This window comes from Salminus brasiliensis, chromosome 22, assembly GCF_030463535.1.
Source record: "Salminus brasiliensis chromosome 22, fSalBra1.hap2, whole genome shotgun sequence".
NCBI lineage: Eukaryota > Metazoa > Chordata > Actinopteri > Characiformes > Bryconidae > Salminus > Salminus brasiliensis.
In genome coordinates this window covers 2038452-2056143 of record NC_132899.1, presented here as the reverse complement: position 1 = coordinate 2056143, position 17692 = coordinate 2038452, and the positions used below count along the sequence as shown (strand labels likewise).

General features: G+C 45.8%; 1 protein-coding gene across 1 annotated transcript in view; it reads right to left on the bottom strand.

Moving 5' to 3' along the window:
- The window catches only part of vclb (vinculin b), a 39895-nt gene that overhangs the window by 2748 nt on the left and 19455 nt on the right, over window positions 1-17692 (bottom strand). Inside the window, exons 6-20 of the mRNA XM_072667882.1 lie at window positions 17168-17328; window positions 12453-12543; window positions 11613-11760; window positions 9024-9177; window positions 7373-7548; window positions 6280-6470; window positions 5923-6122; window positions 4431-4559; window positions 3991-4140; window positions 3437-3545; window positions 2849-3151; window positions 1902-2026; window positions 1110-1295; window positions 813-1016; window positions 201-305 (exon numbers count right to left, since the gene is read on the bottom strand). Coding sequence (XP_072523983.1) covers window positions 201-305; window positions 813-1016; window positions 1110-1295; window positions 1902-2026; window positions 2849-3151; window positions 3437-3545; window positions 3991-4140; window positions 4431-4559; window positions 5923-6122; window positions 6280-6470; window positions 7373-7548; window positions 9024-9177; window positions 11613-11760; window positions 12453-12543; window positions 17168-17328 — 2432 coding nt within the window. The remainder of the gene's footprint in view (window positions 1-200; window positions 306-812; window positions 1017-1109; window positions 1296-1901; window positions 2027-2848; window positions 3152-3436; window positions 3546-3990; window positions 4141-4430; window positions 4560-5922; window positions 6123-6279; window positions 6471-7372; window positions 7549-9023; window positions 9178-11612; window positions 11761-12452; window positions 12544-17167; window positions 17329-17692) is intronic.

The following is a 17692-nucleotide window of genomic DNA, read 5'->3' as shown; positions in this document are numbered from 1 at the left end:
CCCTAACAGTAAGATGAAGAACCACAGAGAGGAATCAAGACTCCTTCAGAGAGCAGCAGGCATGAACATGCTAAGCTAAACACAGATAACAGGACTTTAAGGAGGAGTTATGGTGGACCAGTTCCAGGTGGGGTATTCTGCTGATACCAGCTTTACCTGAGAGAGAACGGACCAGAGGTAGAGGCGCCATGGTTTCTCACCTGCTCAGACTCCTCCTCACTGATGTTGGTGCGCCCCAACATGGTGGCTTTGACTGTGGAGAGGATCTTCAGCTGGGTGCTGATGGTGGGGATACGCTCACATACCTGCAGAGAGAGATACAGTTCAACACACTTTTAGTTCCTCATCCAGTGCAACATACGTCCAAATATTTATGGACACCCATATTTATGGAAGCTGCACCCATTGCTGACACAGATGTGCAAATGCACACACACAGCTTGTCTAGTCCCTGTAGAGAAGAAGTACTGCCAATAGAATAGGACTCTCTGGAGCAGATCAACATCATGACCCTATTGGCTCCATGCTGCCTAATAATGCCAGGCGTGGGCTAGAGGGGTATAAAGCCCCCCAGCATTGAGGAGCTGTGGAGCAGTGGAGGAGCTGTGTTCTCTGGAATGATGGTGGTGGAGCTCCATCCAGTACTTTTGGGGTGGTGATCATTCAACATCCTGACCTCACTACTACTCTTGTGGCTAAATGCAACCAGAATGAGCAGGTGTCCCAATACTTTTGTCCATATAGTGTAAACACGAGTAAGAGATGTGTGTATCTCAGGAGGTTGTGGATGCAGTGTGTGTGTGTGTGTGTACCTGCAGCAGGTTGGTTCTGATGCGCTTGTCTGTGCACTGCTTGGCGACCTCCTTGGCCAGGCGGGTGACCTCGTCCGAAGCTTTAGCGATGTCTTTAGCGCACTGGATAAGGGCACGTTTATTACCACTGCCTCCCCGAACCAGCCGAGACATCTCCGCCATCAGCAGAGCCATTCGCTTCGCCGCGCCGATGATGTCATTACCCTACACACACACACAAGGATGAACCCAACTCATGTCAAGGCTAGGACCAGCACTGCGAACCCACACCATCATGTATCGAGTAACGTCTGTTACCTTGCTGGACCACTTGCGAGCCTCGTCGTGGAGCTGCCGGGCGGCGACCATCATGGGCTCGCTGACCATCTCTCCGGCTCTCTGCTCAGGGAACTCCTCGTCCTTCTCCTCTGGAGGGGGAGGTCTTGGGGGAGGCACCTCACCCTCTGGCAAGGGGGGTTTTGGAGGAGCAGCATCGTCGTTCAGCTAATCAAGGACATAACAGTGAAGATCATTACTTCTACAGAAACTCCAGGGGCTCCAATGGGGGTCTGACCAAATACTTATGCTAATGCTAAGTCTACAACACACAATTTAGAGCAGCATCATGCGAGAATTGCCCTTTCTTGCTCCTGGGCTCCCCCTACAGTGGAGGCGTGTAATTCACGCATTCAAGTCACATGCATTTCTGGACAGTGTGAGAAGCTCCAGAAGCTTGATCTGAAGGTGGAGCAGCATGTGGGCTGAGGTGGTAGAGTAACACTACAGGAGTTTACACTAATATGACTCTATGGGTTCTGCAGCGTTACACAGCAGCAGTTCTGGAGAGAGGTTCTCCTCCTGCAGCTCCTCCACCAAACCTCCATAGTGCAGTAGCAGCAGCAGCGCTCCGGCCCGGAGTGGGAATGATGGAGACGCTCTCTTAAGGTTGATTTGCTGCAAACTATAGCTTTAAACAGTCCAGTGATAAGGCAGAGTGTGTGTGTGTGTCTGTGTGTAGCATTTTCCAAACCCTTATGGTGATTGAAGACTTGGTCAACATCACAGGGAAAGATCAGTGTTTAGGGAACAAGAGGTCTCAAGTTCACTCACATGCAGCTGCTCAAGGTCAGGAGGGGGTGGTGGGAAGTCCGGCTCCTGTGGCTGGAAGGCCTCTCTAACTTTAGCCACGGCACCAAGAATCCTGTAGCCGGAATCCATGAAACCTTTCTGAAGAGCTGAGAGAGAGAGAGAAAGAGGTTAAGAGCGAAGTTTGGGGGGATATCTGCTGGTGTGTGATGATGAGGGTCCCACCAAATTCAACAGGCTATGCATTCCTTTGAGTACAAAAGTATTGGGACACCTGCTCATTCACTGTTTCTTCTGAAATCAATGAGATTAAAAAAGCTGATCCTGCTTTTGTTGGAATAACTGTCTCTACTGTCCAGAGAAGAAGAAGAGCATTGCTGTGAGGATTTGATTGCATTCAGATTGTTAGTGAGTTCAGGATGTTGGATGATTGATCATCATCATCATCATCATCATCCCCACCTTATCCTAAAAGTACTGGATGGAGCTCCTCCACCACCATCATTCCAGAGAACACAGTTCTTCCACTGCTCCACAGCTCCTCAATGCTGGGGGGCTTTATACCCCTCTAGCCCACGCCTGGCATTATTAGGCAGCATGGAGCCAATAGGGTCATGATGTTGATCTGCTCCAGAGAGTCCTATTCTATTGGCAGTACTTCTTCTCTACAGGGACTAGACCAGCTGTGTCTGTGCATTTGCACATCTGTGTCAGCAATGGGTGCAGCTTAAAGTAGCATTCATTTGGAAAGGTGTCCAAAAACATTTACTGATCATCTTTCCAACATCCTGCTCTTGTCACTGAATGCAATCAAATCCTCACAGCAATGTTCCTCGAAGATCTAGTAGAAAGTCTTCTTCTCTGGACAGTAGAGACAGTTACTCCAACAGAAGCAGGAGGAACAAATCTCTATTTGTTTGTGAATTTGGAAAGACCCCAGTGATTAGTCAGAAGCAGTGTGAGGGTCTCACTCGGGTCCTGTATGTTGGCAGCGACGGCCTTGGCTCCCATCACCATTGGGGAGATGGTGCTGCTGAGCTCGTCGGACGCCGCCTTCACCGTCTCGCGGAACTTGGGGTCCTCAGAGTTCTCCACCTCACGCTTCGCCACCAGCAAGATCCGATTGGCCCGCCGGGCGATACTGGTTGCCCCGGCGACCAGCATCTGAGGCTGGTGATTGGCCATGGCCATCTGGCACTTCTCCAGGTCGCTTTTAATGGCCTCCTCTGACGCGTCCAGCAGGGACTTGGTGTCTATCGCCTCGTCCACCAGAGCTGAGGACGAGAGGGAGAGAGAGAGAGAGAGGGAGAGAGAAAGAGAGAGAGAGAGAGAGAGAGAGAGAAGGCAGCAAAAGTCATTGGATTTAGATTTACACTGTAGCTCCAAGGCTAATGCTAATGGAAGTGTATGCAGACCTAAACCATCACACACTGCAATAGGTTATGGTTTCAGACGCTGTAGAACTCTGTTATCTAGAACATCTAGACCAATAGTGATGTGCAATATTGCGCTACATCAGCTTCCGTGAAGCACAAAGCTCATGAAGCGTGTGAACATACTCGTCATCTTCTCCACGTTGTCGATCCACTGGTTCTTCATGGTCTCGAAGTGCTCGTGAGCCGCCTGGTTTCCAGGATTCTTCAGCAGGATGCGAGCGGCAGACACGACCTGCAGAGAGTTCAACAACATCCTCACCATCTGCCATCCGCCACCAGTCACACCACTGACTGGAAGCCCAAACAACCTTACCAACACTGCTGGTCAAAAGTTTGCGGACACTTTGTAAAAAGCTTTAAAGAGTAGATCCAATTGGAGTTTTTTTTTTTTGCTTTACATGCCACTGCGGACACCAATGGAAGGAAGGTGGCCACCCACCATCACATCATAGATGGAAAAATCCTCAGGTGGAGTTACAGACACAGCAGAACTGAATTTTCAAGCAATAGGGGGCGCACTATCTAGGTAGAATATTTTACATTATTTATTATTATTTACACATTATTACAAGTTTTCTTATTTCTTTTATATATATATATATATATATAAATCTAATATTAATATTTAATATTAATTCAAAATACATTTACAACACACACACACACCCCTCTGTTACCTGTGGTGTTAGCTCTCTGGCAGATTTGACTGCAGCATGGATTCCCTCCACTGTGCTGCGATTGGCTGTTCCCACAGCGGCCGCCTTCTCTGCAGTCGCCCCCAAACGGGTGGCGTGATTCTCAAAGTTCGCTGCCCGCTCCTCAAACACCTAAACACACACCCAGAGCTTTAACCCTTAGAAGATACTTAACCTTTTAGATGTTTACAGGTGATGTGTTACAGGTGTTTAAACTGTAGACTGGAGGACACGCCCCTCCCAATTTAAAAAGGACATGTAAATAATAATAATAATAATAATAATAATAACAATAATAATGCAGTTAGTCACATAAATAACGACAGTATTTCTGATGTGATGCAGCTGTGAGTGTCTGGATGAATAAAATAAAATAATATGGAATAAGGAGTCTGGTATGTATCGGTGTGTGTGTGCGGTACCTCCTCTCTGTGGGGAGTGTTGTACGGGGCCGTGGCGGCCACAGCGAGCAGTTTGATGGGAGTGGTGGTGTCACTGAAGATGTCCGAGACCTCCTGTGTCATAGCCTCCTGCATTTTACCCTTCAGATCCTGAAATAAGCAAAAACACACACCTACAGAAACCATGTGCAGGGTTCACCCCAGAAACCCCAGCGGCTCAGGAAGCTCACACAGCTGGATTTATTAACAGTGCCACTGGCAAAAACCTGCTGCAGCTGGACGCTGATTAAAGTAATGAGGTCACACCACGACTGTAAATGAGGCAAAATTAATCTACGACTAAATCACTTAAATACCATAACCATAACCTCACTCCCCACACTGCACCCCAGCTCCCTGTCTCACAATTCCATTTTATTTATATTTTATGTGGGTGTTTTTAATGTCCATATTTGTGTTTATTTTTCTATAAATTGTGTACATCTTTTTTTATATTGCTGTGTATATTCTGTCTATATATTGTGTATATTTTTCTATGGATTTTTAGGTGGATATTCTGTCTATATATTGTGTATATTTTTCTATGGATCTTTAGGTGTATATTCTGTCTATATATTGTGTATATTTTTCTATGGATTTTTAGGTGGATATTCTGTCTATATATTGTGTATATTTTTCTATGGATCTTTAGGTGTATATTCTGTCTATATATTGTGTATATTTTTCTATGGATTTTATGTGTATATGTTTCTATAGATTTTGTGTATATTCTGTCTATATATTGTGTATATTTTTGTATAGATCTTCAGGTGTATATTCTGTCTATATATTGTGTATATTTTTCTATCGATCTTTAGGTGTATATGTTTCTATAGATTTTGTGTATATTTTGTCTATATATTGTGTATATCTTTCTTTATATTGTTGTGTATATTTGTCTATAGATTCTTGTGTATATTTTTCTTTAGATATTTGTGTATATTCTGTCTATATATTGTGTATATTTTTCTATGTATGTATGTAATATTTGTTTGTGTATAATTGTGTTCTATATATTTCCTTTATTACTTATCTCTATATATTTTGATTTTATTTGTATTTTTTTACTTTTATATTTTATATGTTCTCATTTATGCTATTATTGATGTGAGCAGATATCGTCATTAAAGTATTTCACTGCTGGGCGTACTCTGTATTACTGTGTATTACTCGGTGTTACTCGGTGTTACTCGGTGTTACTCGGTGTTACTCGGTGTTACTGTGTATGTTACACAGATGACTGTGGAATCACCGGGGAAAGAACCTCCTGATGACAACTGCTCCCCTCTGGAGCCGGGTTCAGACAGTGTAAAGGCAGTGTAGCCTGAAAGCTGTAGCAGCCACATATCTGTTAGATCTACAGGGTTATGGGATGTTGGTGAAACACACCTTTGCAAAAACAGCCCAGCAGGGGGAGCTCCTCCCTGTATATGGTCGTAGATGGCGAGTGTGTGTGTGTGTGTGTGTGTCTTACTTTGAGAGCCTCCTGTAGCTGCTGCGCGAGTGCCCGGGCATGTGGTGTTTCGCTCTCTCCGCGGGCCGCGAGGTCAGCCAGCTGAGCCATCATCTGCTCCACCTGCTCGCACTTCCCCAACAGCTCTGAGCGCTGAGACCCCGGCAGCACGTTCGCCAGCCGACGCCCCTCAGCAACCAAACCACGGATCGCTGCCTGACCTGAACACAGTCAGACAGTCAGGCAGACAGACAGTCAGACAGACAGTCAGACAGACAGTCAGACAGACAGACAGGCAGTTCTGGATAGCAAGTGGGAGGTGATGACATCGACCCATTGGGGGCGGGGGGGATTGTATTTGTGTGTGTAAACACTCACCCACTCCTCCGTCATCCATGGTGGGGTTGTCCATCCAGCGCTGGGCCTGCTCCATCTTCCCCTCCAGGTGGACAGCAGCTTTGGCCGGCCGGCTGTTCGCCACAGCGCGGTTAGTTTTCGACTGCAGGTTCTGCAGAGCTGTAGCAATCTGCTTAGCCAAAGCACGAGCCTCGGGGGTGTCGCCTTTACCTCTACACACACACACACACACACACACACACACACACACACACACACACACACACACACACACAGATGAGAAGCCATCAAGTAATGGAAGCTCACAACCCACCAATTAGCATTGCAGCTATGATGCTAACATATAATTGAAGGGTATACTTTACTCCCATTAGTAATATGGCTACAAGCACTAAAGGATAACCACTAGAACAACAAGGCTAATGTAGCTAACAAGCAATGGAAGCTTAAACCCCACCAATTAGCACTGAAGTTATGTACCTAACAAGCAATGGAAGATTATACTTCAAGATTAGCACAGGGGCTACAAGGCCAAAGTAGCTAACAAGCAATGGAAGCTTATACCCCACCAATTAGCACTGGGGCTATGAGGCTATGTACTTAACAAGCAATGGAAGATACTTCAACATTAGCACTGGAGCTACACGGCTAATGTAGCTAACTAACACTGAAAACGTATACTCCACCAATTAGCACTGGAGCTATGAGGTTAATGTAGATAACAATTGTGGAAGCTTGTACTCCACCAATTAGCACTGGAGCTACAAAGCCAAAGTAGCTAACCAGTAATGGAAGCTTATGCGCCACCAATAAGCACTGGGGCTATGAGGCCAAAGTAAAAGAAGGATCGGCCCACCAGTTAGCACTGGAGCTACAAGGCCAACATAGCTAACCAGTAACTGATGTGTACACCCCCACCAATTATGCCTGAAGCTACGAGGTTCATGTAGCTAACAAGCAATGGAATCTTATGTACACCAATTAGCACGGTGCTAACTGCGGGCCTGGTGTTGACTGATTAAGTAGGCTGTCTCAGGTGGGTGGTCTCTAAAAGGCTTTGTGGGGGAAACAGAGTAGGGCGGACAGCTGGTGGGGCGTCTGCGGGGGTACTCACGCTTTCCTGAGCTGGCTGAGTTTGCCGGTCAGTGCGGAGATCTCCCCCAGACTGCGCAGGATATCGTCTCTCTCACGCGGGTCCTCACACATATCAGCGATGTTCCTCGCCTCAGCCAGAACCGCCTTCACATGCTCCTCACCCTCCGGACCCGCAGCAGGGTCCGCCAGCCAGCCCTACACACACACACACACACACACACACACACACACACACGTGTGATTTAAATGTGCATTAACGTTTATGTGAATAAACATTTTTGTATTCTTGACGGGTCGACTGAAGCCAACCAGTTAAACCAACACAATCACATGGTGAGATATCTGTGGTCTGATTGGCGGTTGCATTAGAATCACACTGTTGCTTCCAGCTGCACGTCTTTCAACCCGGTCCGAGCTCACATGTACAGCGTTTATCCGAAGCTCTTATCTTCCTTCTTATCTTCTTTGTTTTTTTTAGGTTTTTTTACAGGTAGGTAAGCTGGTTAGTAGGTAGGTATGTTGATTAGGTAGTAGGTAGGTTGGTTAGTTAGTAGATAGGCATGTTGGTTAATTAGTAGGTAGGTAGATATGTTGGTTAGTTAGTAGGTAGGTGGGTAGGTATATTGGTTAGTTAGTAGGTGGGTAGGTAGATTAGTAGGTATACTGGTTAGGTAGTAGGTAGGTTGTAGGTAGGTATGTTGATTAATTAGTAGGTAGGTAGATATGTTGGTTAGTTAGTAGGTAGATTGGTTAGTAGGTAGGTGGGTAGGTAGGTTAGTGGGTAGATTGGTTAGTAGGTAGGTGGGTAGGTAGGTTAGTGGGTAGATTGGTTAGTAGGTAGGTGGGTAGGTAGGTTAGTGGGTAGATTAGTTAGTAGGTAGGCTGTAGGTAGGTATGTTGGTTAGTTAGTAGGTAGATTGGTTAGTAGGTAGGTGGGTAGGTAGGTTAGTGGGTAGATTGGTTAGTAGGTAGGTGGGTAGGTAGGTTAGTGGGTAGATTAGTTAGTAGGTAGGTATGTTGGTTAGTTAGTAGGTAGATTGGTTAGTAGGTAGGTGGGTAGGTAGGTTAGTGGGTAGATTGGTTAGTAGGTAGGTGGGTCGGTAGGTTAGTGGGTAGATTAGTTAGTAGGTAGGCTGTAGGTAGGTATGTTGGTTAGTTAGTAGGTAGATTGGTTAGTAGGTAGGTGGGTAGGTAGGTTAGTGGGTAGATTAGTTAGTAGGTAGGTATGTTGGTTAGTTAGTAGGTAGATTGGTTAGTAGGTAGGTGGGTAGGTAGGTTAGTGGGTAGATTGGTTAGTAGGTAGGTGGGTCGGTAGGTTAGTGGGTAGATTAGTTAGTAGGTAGGCTGTAGGTAGGTATGTTGGTTAGTTAGTAGGTAGATTGGTTAGTAGGTAGGTGGGTAGGTAGGTTAGTGGGTAGATTAGTTAGTAGGTAGGCTGTAGGTAGGTATGTTGGTTAGTTAGTAGGTGGGCTGTAGGTAGGTATGTTGGTTAGTTAGTAGGTAGGTAGGTAAATGTAACATAAGGTAGAGTACAGGAGTGCAGATGTACAGTAAAGTGTAGTGTAGTGTACCTGCCCAGACAGTTCAGGTGCACTTACAGTGACAGTGTGTGTGTGTGTGTGTGTGTGTGTGTGTATATACACACATACACATGTATGAGCATACCGTACCTGAGCGGCCTCTGCTCTTTTGGCCAGCGCCTGCTTGGAGTTGGTCATGGCCTCAAGTTTCCGAGCTGCGTTCCCCACTTTCCCCGACAGCAAGTCCAAACCCTGAGACACCTGCTGGGCTTTCTGAATCGCCACTGGACTCGTACCTGAACCCCTGCAACACACACCAACAGCACTCTACATACCAAACACTTCATATATACATTCACTGTACGCATACAGATCTGGTGACTGAGGGGGAACCCAAACCGTTCGACCAGCTTGACCTCACTGGTCCACCAGTATGACCAGCTTGAGGACCAGCATGTTGGATAAGCTCATGCTGATAGACGAGCTAGTCTGTCGAGCTCCAATGACAACATCCACTACACTGCTGGAGACTGCTGGTTGACTACTAGGGCATGCTTCCACCTGGATGATCAGCTGAGCAACCACCTTGATCATCAAAGTAATTAACATCAGAGGAAATCGGCTTCTGTCTGGGAGGAAACTGGACCAGCAAACGTGTAATGATGATGTGTTGGTTGTTGGTTTTATACCTGTACTGGTCTGCAGTGCGTGTGTGTGTGTGTGTGTTGTAGCAACGGGTGTATTATTAGCTCTCTGGACTGTCTGGAGTTCTGGAGGTCACGGCCAGCAGACTGTAACTGCTCACACACTGCTCAGATCCAGCAGTGTTTGGCTGAAGTGTGTTAGGAGGAATCTCACACAGCTGCGTCTAATCAGGTCTAATCTGCAAGAGGAATCAGATTTCATCTTCAATAAAGCAGCAGGAACGTCAGCGAGCTGCTTCTGATCTCTGATTTAAGGTTCTCAACAGGTCTGTGTTCTTCTCAAGGAGATAATTTACTATTAATTAATAATGTTATTAACATGTGGTGGATTTGGTGTGAAACGTTTGGTTCTAGATAACCTCCCTCAGTCAGAGCTGGAGTTCTACAGTGGAGGTGAAGGGAAGCAGACGTCTGAAGCTCTAATAAAAGCTCCTCACAGAAAGTTCTTCACCTAATGGTGATGAAGACGCTGCCTGATGCCTGAGACACTGTTCTACCAGAGTTCTGAGAAGAGTTCGGCTCTAGAACCTGCTTTTAGAACCATATCATTAAAATGGTGGAGGGATACATGCTGCCTTTAGGGTGTAGTGCAGCTACAGAAAGTAGTCCCTAAAGAGAACTGCATTAGTGGAGATTCTCCACTATTTTACCCTCATCATCATCATCATCATCATCTTCATCATTCCATATAAAACTCAGAAGACTCGTGTAGCTGCACTGGTGGGTTTGGATAGGAAATAAATTATGGGCTGTATCTGTGTTGTAGTCATGACAGACGCCTGTTTCTATTCATCTGTGAAGCTGGCTAGGTCCCTTGGTGGACTCTTTGATAGACTGGCACCAAATGCATTACTGTCTAAGCCCACAAGATGGTGCTGAGATCTTTTTTTTCTAGTGAGACCAAAGTGAGATCACTTGTGGTATGGTAGGAGTGTATCCTCGGTCTTCTGATCCTCTTCTCTGGGTTGGAGTTGATGGTGTTGTTAATGCTGGTTCAGCTCCGGGACTATTTTACTGCAGATCACTCCTCTCACTCTGGAGCTGCAGTGCTTTACTTTCCAGCAGAAGAGAAGATCCACACAGAGAAGAACACTTCAGAAGCCGGATGGACTCAGAAGCTCCACTGAGGTTCTAGAGTGGGGTTTTTTGTGTGCTGCAGGTTTTATACAGCTACATACTACGAAATAAGATACATTATGAACAGGAAAGGACACCTGGACTCTCCAGCTTTACAGGAGGAAAAACCTTCTGAACTTTTAAAGGAAGTCAATGTAAAAAAATATAATTCCAGGTCATTTTGAAGTATTTCTATTGGTCTGTTCATCACGAAAACAAGAAAAATTTAGAGGTTCAAGTTCAATTTGTGGTACAAATAATATCACTCCTACAGAAGGTGGTGGAGGTTCTCCATCACTGTGTTCATCATTAGAACATCTCCAAAGTTCTCCTCTCTCATGGAGTCTAGTGTTATTTAGAGTTCTCCTCAGATCAACACCTGGTTTGGTGGTAAATCAGGGCTTAATGATGGTAAATCAGGTGAGCTGCTGCTGCTGCTGCTGCTGCTGCTGCTGCTGCTGATGGAGGTGAACACATCCTCCACGCTGTGCTGGCTGGACTGGGGGGCATCCAGGAGAACCCTGGAGGAACCGAGCTCTGTTCCTTAGACTAGCTCACAGACAAGATCTCACTACTTTCTCTCTTCAGAATGAGAAGCTCTTGTTTCTCCTTTTTACTGGATTTATGTTCAGCTGCATTAGTGAAACTCAAGACAGGTTTAGAGTGATGGGTGTCCAAAACCTCTAAACAGAACTGAACTGATTATATATACACACACACACAAATACACAGAAACAGAGCTTCTCTCAGAACAGCCTTAAAATAACACCATGACTCATTACAATAGGGTGTGTGTGTGTGTGTGTGTGTTTATCTGTGGTGAGACTTCAGCACACGAAACCACGACCTTCTACACACATTAAAGGGTTAGAAAGGTAAGTCTGTCTGAAAAAGCACTGGTGTGTGAGTGCCGCGTTACCTGGCCCGCAGGTCTGCCACCTGGTCAGTAATCTGCCCGAGCGCTTTGGCCGTGTCCAGAATCTCTCTCCTCTCTTTACCTGCACACAGCTCGCCCACTTTCCCCGCCTCGTCCAGAATCTGCCGGACAGCCTGCTCACCTGCATCTCCTGCAACACAGGTGCAATTAGCTCTAAACACCTGGAAATACAGTCTGGGCACCTCTGTGTCCAAATGACATGTGATGTTCGGAGTGTAAATTAGTCGATAAAACCAAGAAACTTAAATATTAAATTATAAGGAATTTAAACAGAGACACGTTTACACTAATTTACATGGAGTCTCTAAATATACACGACATAGCAAAGCTCCCAAACCTAGTAGAAATCCTTCTTCCATGGACAGTAGAGAGTAGAGAGACCCCAACAAAAGCAGGAGAAACTCTTTTAATACCCTTGTGAATGAGCAGGTGTCCCAATACTTTTGTCCACACAGCGTACAGGAGATTGACCAGGGGTGTCTTAACTTTCGCATAAACATGTAAGTGTTTATTTAGATGTGTAGATGGCTGCCTTGACCACAATTGTATACCAGTATGGACATCATCACCAAACTGTTCTACCAGTTGGTCAAGCTGGTCATGCTGATAGACCAGCTAGTCAAAAGGAAGCATACACTACCCTGGTGAGAAGCTAAACTGGTCAACCAGCTGATTTACCAGTATAGCGTCCGGTTTTGCCTGGACGAACAGCTTTTCCAACACCTTTACCATCAAGGACCAAATTCAAGCATCTGAAAACCAGTCCCTGGGATATCTGAAGTGTGTTTGTGTGTGTGTGTGTGTGTGTGTGTGTGTGTGTACCTGGCTGTGCATTGGGGTCTCTGAGCCAGTTCTTTGCCTGAGCCATTTTGGAGTCGATGAGTGCCAGAGCTCTCTTCATAGTCTCAGTGTCCTTCAGAGAGAGAGAGAGCAGAGTGAGAACACACCCACACACCCATTCACAGTCCTCTGTCAAACATGGTGGAGGTAGTGCTTTAGCTTGGGTAAGCAGCAGTAGCAGCAGATTCAATTCCCTATGGAACAAATCCTGTTACAAAGCCCAGAGTGTGGTTATACAGCCAACAAAAGAGGTGCAACCAATATCACTAATAACATACACTGCCTGGCCACTTTATCGGAAACCCTTCCCTTGTAGCTCCACCTTGCTGGTGTGCAGTTAGTCATCCTCTAGACCTTCATCAAGGGTCAGTTTCTGACCTCAAAGCTGCTGTTGTCTGGATAGGTTCGGGTGGTGGACCTACGGTGACCCTAGCAGTGACCCTGACATGTATAGAATTAACTTTAGGGAGTCCATAAATAAATATGAAGCAGATGTTGCCAGGTGTGGCCTAGAGGGGTATAAAGCCACACCACCAGGGGTATAAAGTTCCTCCAACAAAAGCAGGATGCACTATTTGATTTCAGAAGAAACAACGAATGAGTAGATGTCCCAATACTTTTGTCCATGTAATGTATTAAAGTACTGACAGTTGCTTCGGTATCGCTGATGGCTGCTAGGGTGTTGCTTTGCAGTTGTAAGGTGTTTATATACTATAGTATTCAAGATGGTTGCTAAGTGGTTGCTATGGTGTGGTTAAGTGATTAAGATACCACTACTATGGTATTCCTAGTGGCTGCTACAGTGTTGCTTTGATAGGTGGTTGTTTTGATGTGGTTGCTATGCTGTTGCATAGAGTGTTGCTATGCAGTTTCTATACTATTCTTAGTACTCTAGGAGGTTGCAAGGTGCTTGCTATTATGTTTCTAGGTGCTGCTATTCTATACCAGGTGGTTGCTAGGGCGTTCCTTAGCAGCGGCTAGGCTGTTGCTATGAAGTGGCTTAGTTGTTGCTAGGGTTTGTAGGTGGATGCTGGTGCTGTAAGAAGGTCAGCTGTCACACAGTGTGGTAAAGCACGGTGAGAACAGGCAGAGCGCTGCAGTTAAACGATCAATTATAGATAATCATTACTGTCCCCAGAGGAGGTGAGAAAATCCCAGGCGTGTGGTTTCTATCACCACCTAGAGACAATAAACGTAAACACACCAGCTGATGACTTTACTAGAGAAACCACTAGTGTGTGTGTGTGCGCGTGAGTGTGTGTGCGTGAGAGTGTGAGTGTGTGAGTGTGTGTAACATCCGCTGAGAAGTGACAGCAGAGAAGTTGCGGAAGTTTGTACAGTGTATGATGTCAGATAGAGAAGTGTGTATGCATGTGTGTGTGTGTGTGTGTGTGTGTGTGTGAGAGTGTGTGTGTGAGAGAGAGAGAGAGAGAGAGAGAGAGATATGGAGATGGAGCTGCTTGCCCAGGCAGTTCATTTCCTTTTTAGGTTACAAGACGTTCAGCTGTGGTTCCTCAGAACTGACTCTCTCTCTCACACACACACACACACACACACACACACACACACACACACACACACACACAGATGGAGATAAGACACACACACACCAAATGCAATGTTTCTATTAATATAGAAATATTGTTCCAGCAGTAGAGCCGCCCTTTCCATTTCTGAAAACCTGTTGTATTCGTAGTGGCTGCTAGATGGTTGCTATGGTGTTGCTAGGTGGTTGCTATAAAGTTGTGTTGGAGTTGTATTACATACTTGCTATGGAGTTGCTATACAATTAGTTTGTGGTTGCTATGGTATCCCAGGTGCTTGCTATGGTGTTGCTAAGTGGCTGCTAGGATGTGGCTACTTGGTTACTTGTTGCTAAGTGGTTGCTGTGGTACCCCATGAAAGGTGCCCCCTTTAATTTCTATGAAATTTCAATGCGCAACCATAGCAATAGTTGAGTGGTCATGCTCTGAAAACAGGTGGGAAAAGGATAAAGCTCTCAGATCTGAGGCTTCATCCTCTAAACAGGTGGGTTTGACCCTCAGGTAGCTGGAACACGGCCTGTGCTGTGGTGTTTAGCCTGTTAGATCACTTATCTAAGCCTAGATAGCGCCTACGAGTCCGAACCCAGCAGAACCGGCCTCTCGGTTCTCCTCGTCTCCACTTTCGCTCTCAGACTCCAGTTCTTATGGTCAGCGCTTGTGTCGGGGTCAGCAGTTAGTCAGCAGCAGCTGCTCTGGGCCGTCTGACACTCGGTGGCGCTGTAGCTGAGCTAGCTAAATAAAGGCTAGCTTAGCGAGCGGCTACATCCAAAACCACCGGACAAAACCTTTCAATTCAGCTTCTGTCCTTTTACCAGCTGCCGCTCGATCCGAGCCGTTCAGAGCTGTTTAGCATGTGTGATGGTCAGACTGACGGTTTAACTTTGATTAAATGATGGATTTAATATTGGTGAGCAAACTGAACTTCGTATTTGATCATTTTTCAGTTCTACAGTTGAGGTGGAACAGAAGTCACGTTAACGTAGAACCATCTACGCTACTTGCAGCCCCCTGCTCCCGGATAGATACGAGCCCAACCCCCTATAACAATAATAAAAGTTATAATAGAATAATATTATAATATTAATTAGAATAATAGACTCATTCATTTTAATGAAAGCGCTGAAAGGGCCGCAGGGTCGCTGAACGGGCCGCAGGGTCGCTGAACGGGCCGCAGGGTCGGTCCTACACTAACATTAGTGACTAACAGTGTTCAACTAAAGCCTGAAGCCTTAAAAGGCTAAAATTCCAGTCAAGCATCACTTTTAAATATTTGCTCTGGTTCTCCGTCAGCCAGATGTGAAGAGAACGAGCTGAACTGCTGCACGACGTCCAGCAACAACAGCCGTTCCCCTCAGACCTCAAACCAGACAACGGTTTTATCCATCAGGTCCCTTAACTCACTCCTGCAGTCCTGAGAAAACTAGGCTAACTACCTAAACGATGCGCAGACGTCCTGTAAATGTTGACTGCTTTGATCATTTAACAAACAAAGCCGGAATAAATAAACACTGAAATGACTGAACATGTTCATAATTCATAATTTATAGTTTAGATTTATAGTTTTAATTGATCTAAAGTTCCTGTGATGCTTCATACAGTGTTATTACCTGTATTAGTAGTAGTATAGTGTTTAATTCTGCAACACTGCACACACACATGCACTAATACACACACACACACACACACACAACATGCACTTATCTATACACTGTAGAAGTACAAGGAAAGGGGTTTCTAATAAAGTGGCCAGTGAGTGGAAGTTTTAGGGAGGTGTTTCTAATAAGGAAGCATAAGGGAGGGGTTTCCAATAAAGTGGCCAGTGAGTGTAAGCACAAGGTAAGTGTTTCTAATAAAGTGGCCAGTGAGTGAAAGCACAAGAAATGGGTTTCCAATAAAGTGGCCAGTGAGTGGAAGTTTTAGGGAGGTGTTTCCAATAAAGTGGCCAGTGAGTGGAAGCATAAGGGAGGGATTTCCAATAAAGTGGCCAGTGAGTGGAAGCACAAGGTAGGGGTTTCTAATAAAGTGGCCAGTGAGTGGAAGTTTTAGGGAGGTGTTTCTAATAAAGTGGCCAGTGAGTGAAAGCATAAGGTAGGGGGTTCTAATAAAGTGGCCAGTGAGTGGAAGTTTTAGGGAGGTGTTTCTAATAAAGTGGCCAGTGAGTGAAAGCATAAGGTAGGGGGTTCTAATAAAGTGGCCAGTGAGTGGAAGTTTTAGGGAGGTGTTTCTAATAAAGTGGCCAGTGAGTGAAAGCATAAGGTAGGGGTTTCTAATAAAGTGGCCAGTGAGTGGAAGCATAAGGGAGGGGTTTCCAATAAATTGGCCAGTGAGTGGAAGTTTTAGGGAGGTGTTTCTAATAAACTGGCCAGTGAGTGGAAGTTTTAGGGAGGTGTTTCTAATAAACTGGCCAGTAAGTGCCAATACAAGGTAGGTGTGCTTTATTAAAATGAGACCAGATCACACAGATTAGTGCTGGGTTAAACTGAAGTAGCACCAGGTCTAAGCCTTGTTCTCACACACTGCCTCACACAGCAGTGACCCTGTGACCCCCCACCCCAGCCCGACCACCCCGGTCAAGTCTTAGCCAACCTGCTGCACATTCTCCCTCAAATACAACATTCCATTAGCATTGTTCAACCAGCCTCACTCTGCAACACACACACACACACACACACACACACACACACACACACAGACTCGTCATCTGTCCGTCCTCAGAGATGACGTCAAATGTAATCAGCTGTAAAAGTCAGAATGCAGAGCGTGGGCATGCTGGGAAAGAGAGACCTCTTACCTTCTACAGATGAGAAAGAACAGAACGGGAGAGGAGAAGAAGTTTATCAATACAGTGGGATCAATACAGAGGATAAACGATGTGGAGAGGGTTCGAGCGGTCAGTGAAATAACAAAGACCCCCAAACTGAAATGTTAAACTGATTTCAGTAGAACAAAATTTTGGTTATCATCTCATGCTCCCATAGCAACGCCGCCCCCCGCCTTCCCACCAATCGGACAGATATTACTCTGAAGACCTAAAGGTGGTGAGGCCGTGCGGTGAAGTCCCAGAATGAACTCGGGGGATGTGGCTCTCTGATTTGAGGTGAGGGGTGTGTGTGTGGGTATGAGAGGAGGAAAACACAGGGAGGGGCTCCACACCTTGCTGGCCCAGGCGTCCTCATCCCAGGACGTCAGCTGCAGGACCCGGATGATTTCGTTAATCTCAGCGCTCATCTTTTCCACAGTGAAGTTCCTGTTCTTCAGAGCCTCATCCACCCCCTGACTCTGACCCGTCTTCGTCGTCACAAAGATCTTAATGCCTGAAGAACACACAACACACACTGGTCACGAGTACGACACACACAACAGACCAGCACAAAAACACACAGCTAGCCGCACAAATCTGCAGTTACCAGCAGTTTGAGCTATAAATAAGAGAGTGAGCGGGGTGAATAACGGAGTGAGCGGCATGAATAATGGAGTTAGCGGCATAAATACGGTGTGAATACAGGAGTGAGCGGGGTGAATAACTGAGTGAGCGGGGTGAATAACTGAGTGAGCGGTGTGAATAATGGAGTGAGCGGCGTGAATAATGGAGTTAGCGGCATAAATACGGTGTGAATACAGGAGTGAGCGGGGTGAATAACTGAGTGAGCGGGGTGAATAACTGAGTGAGCGGTGTGA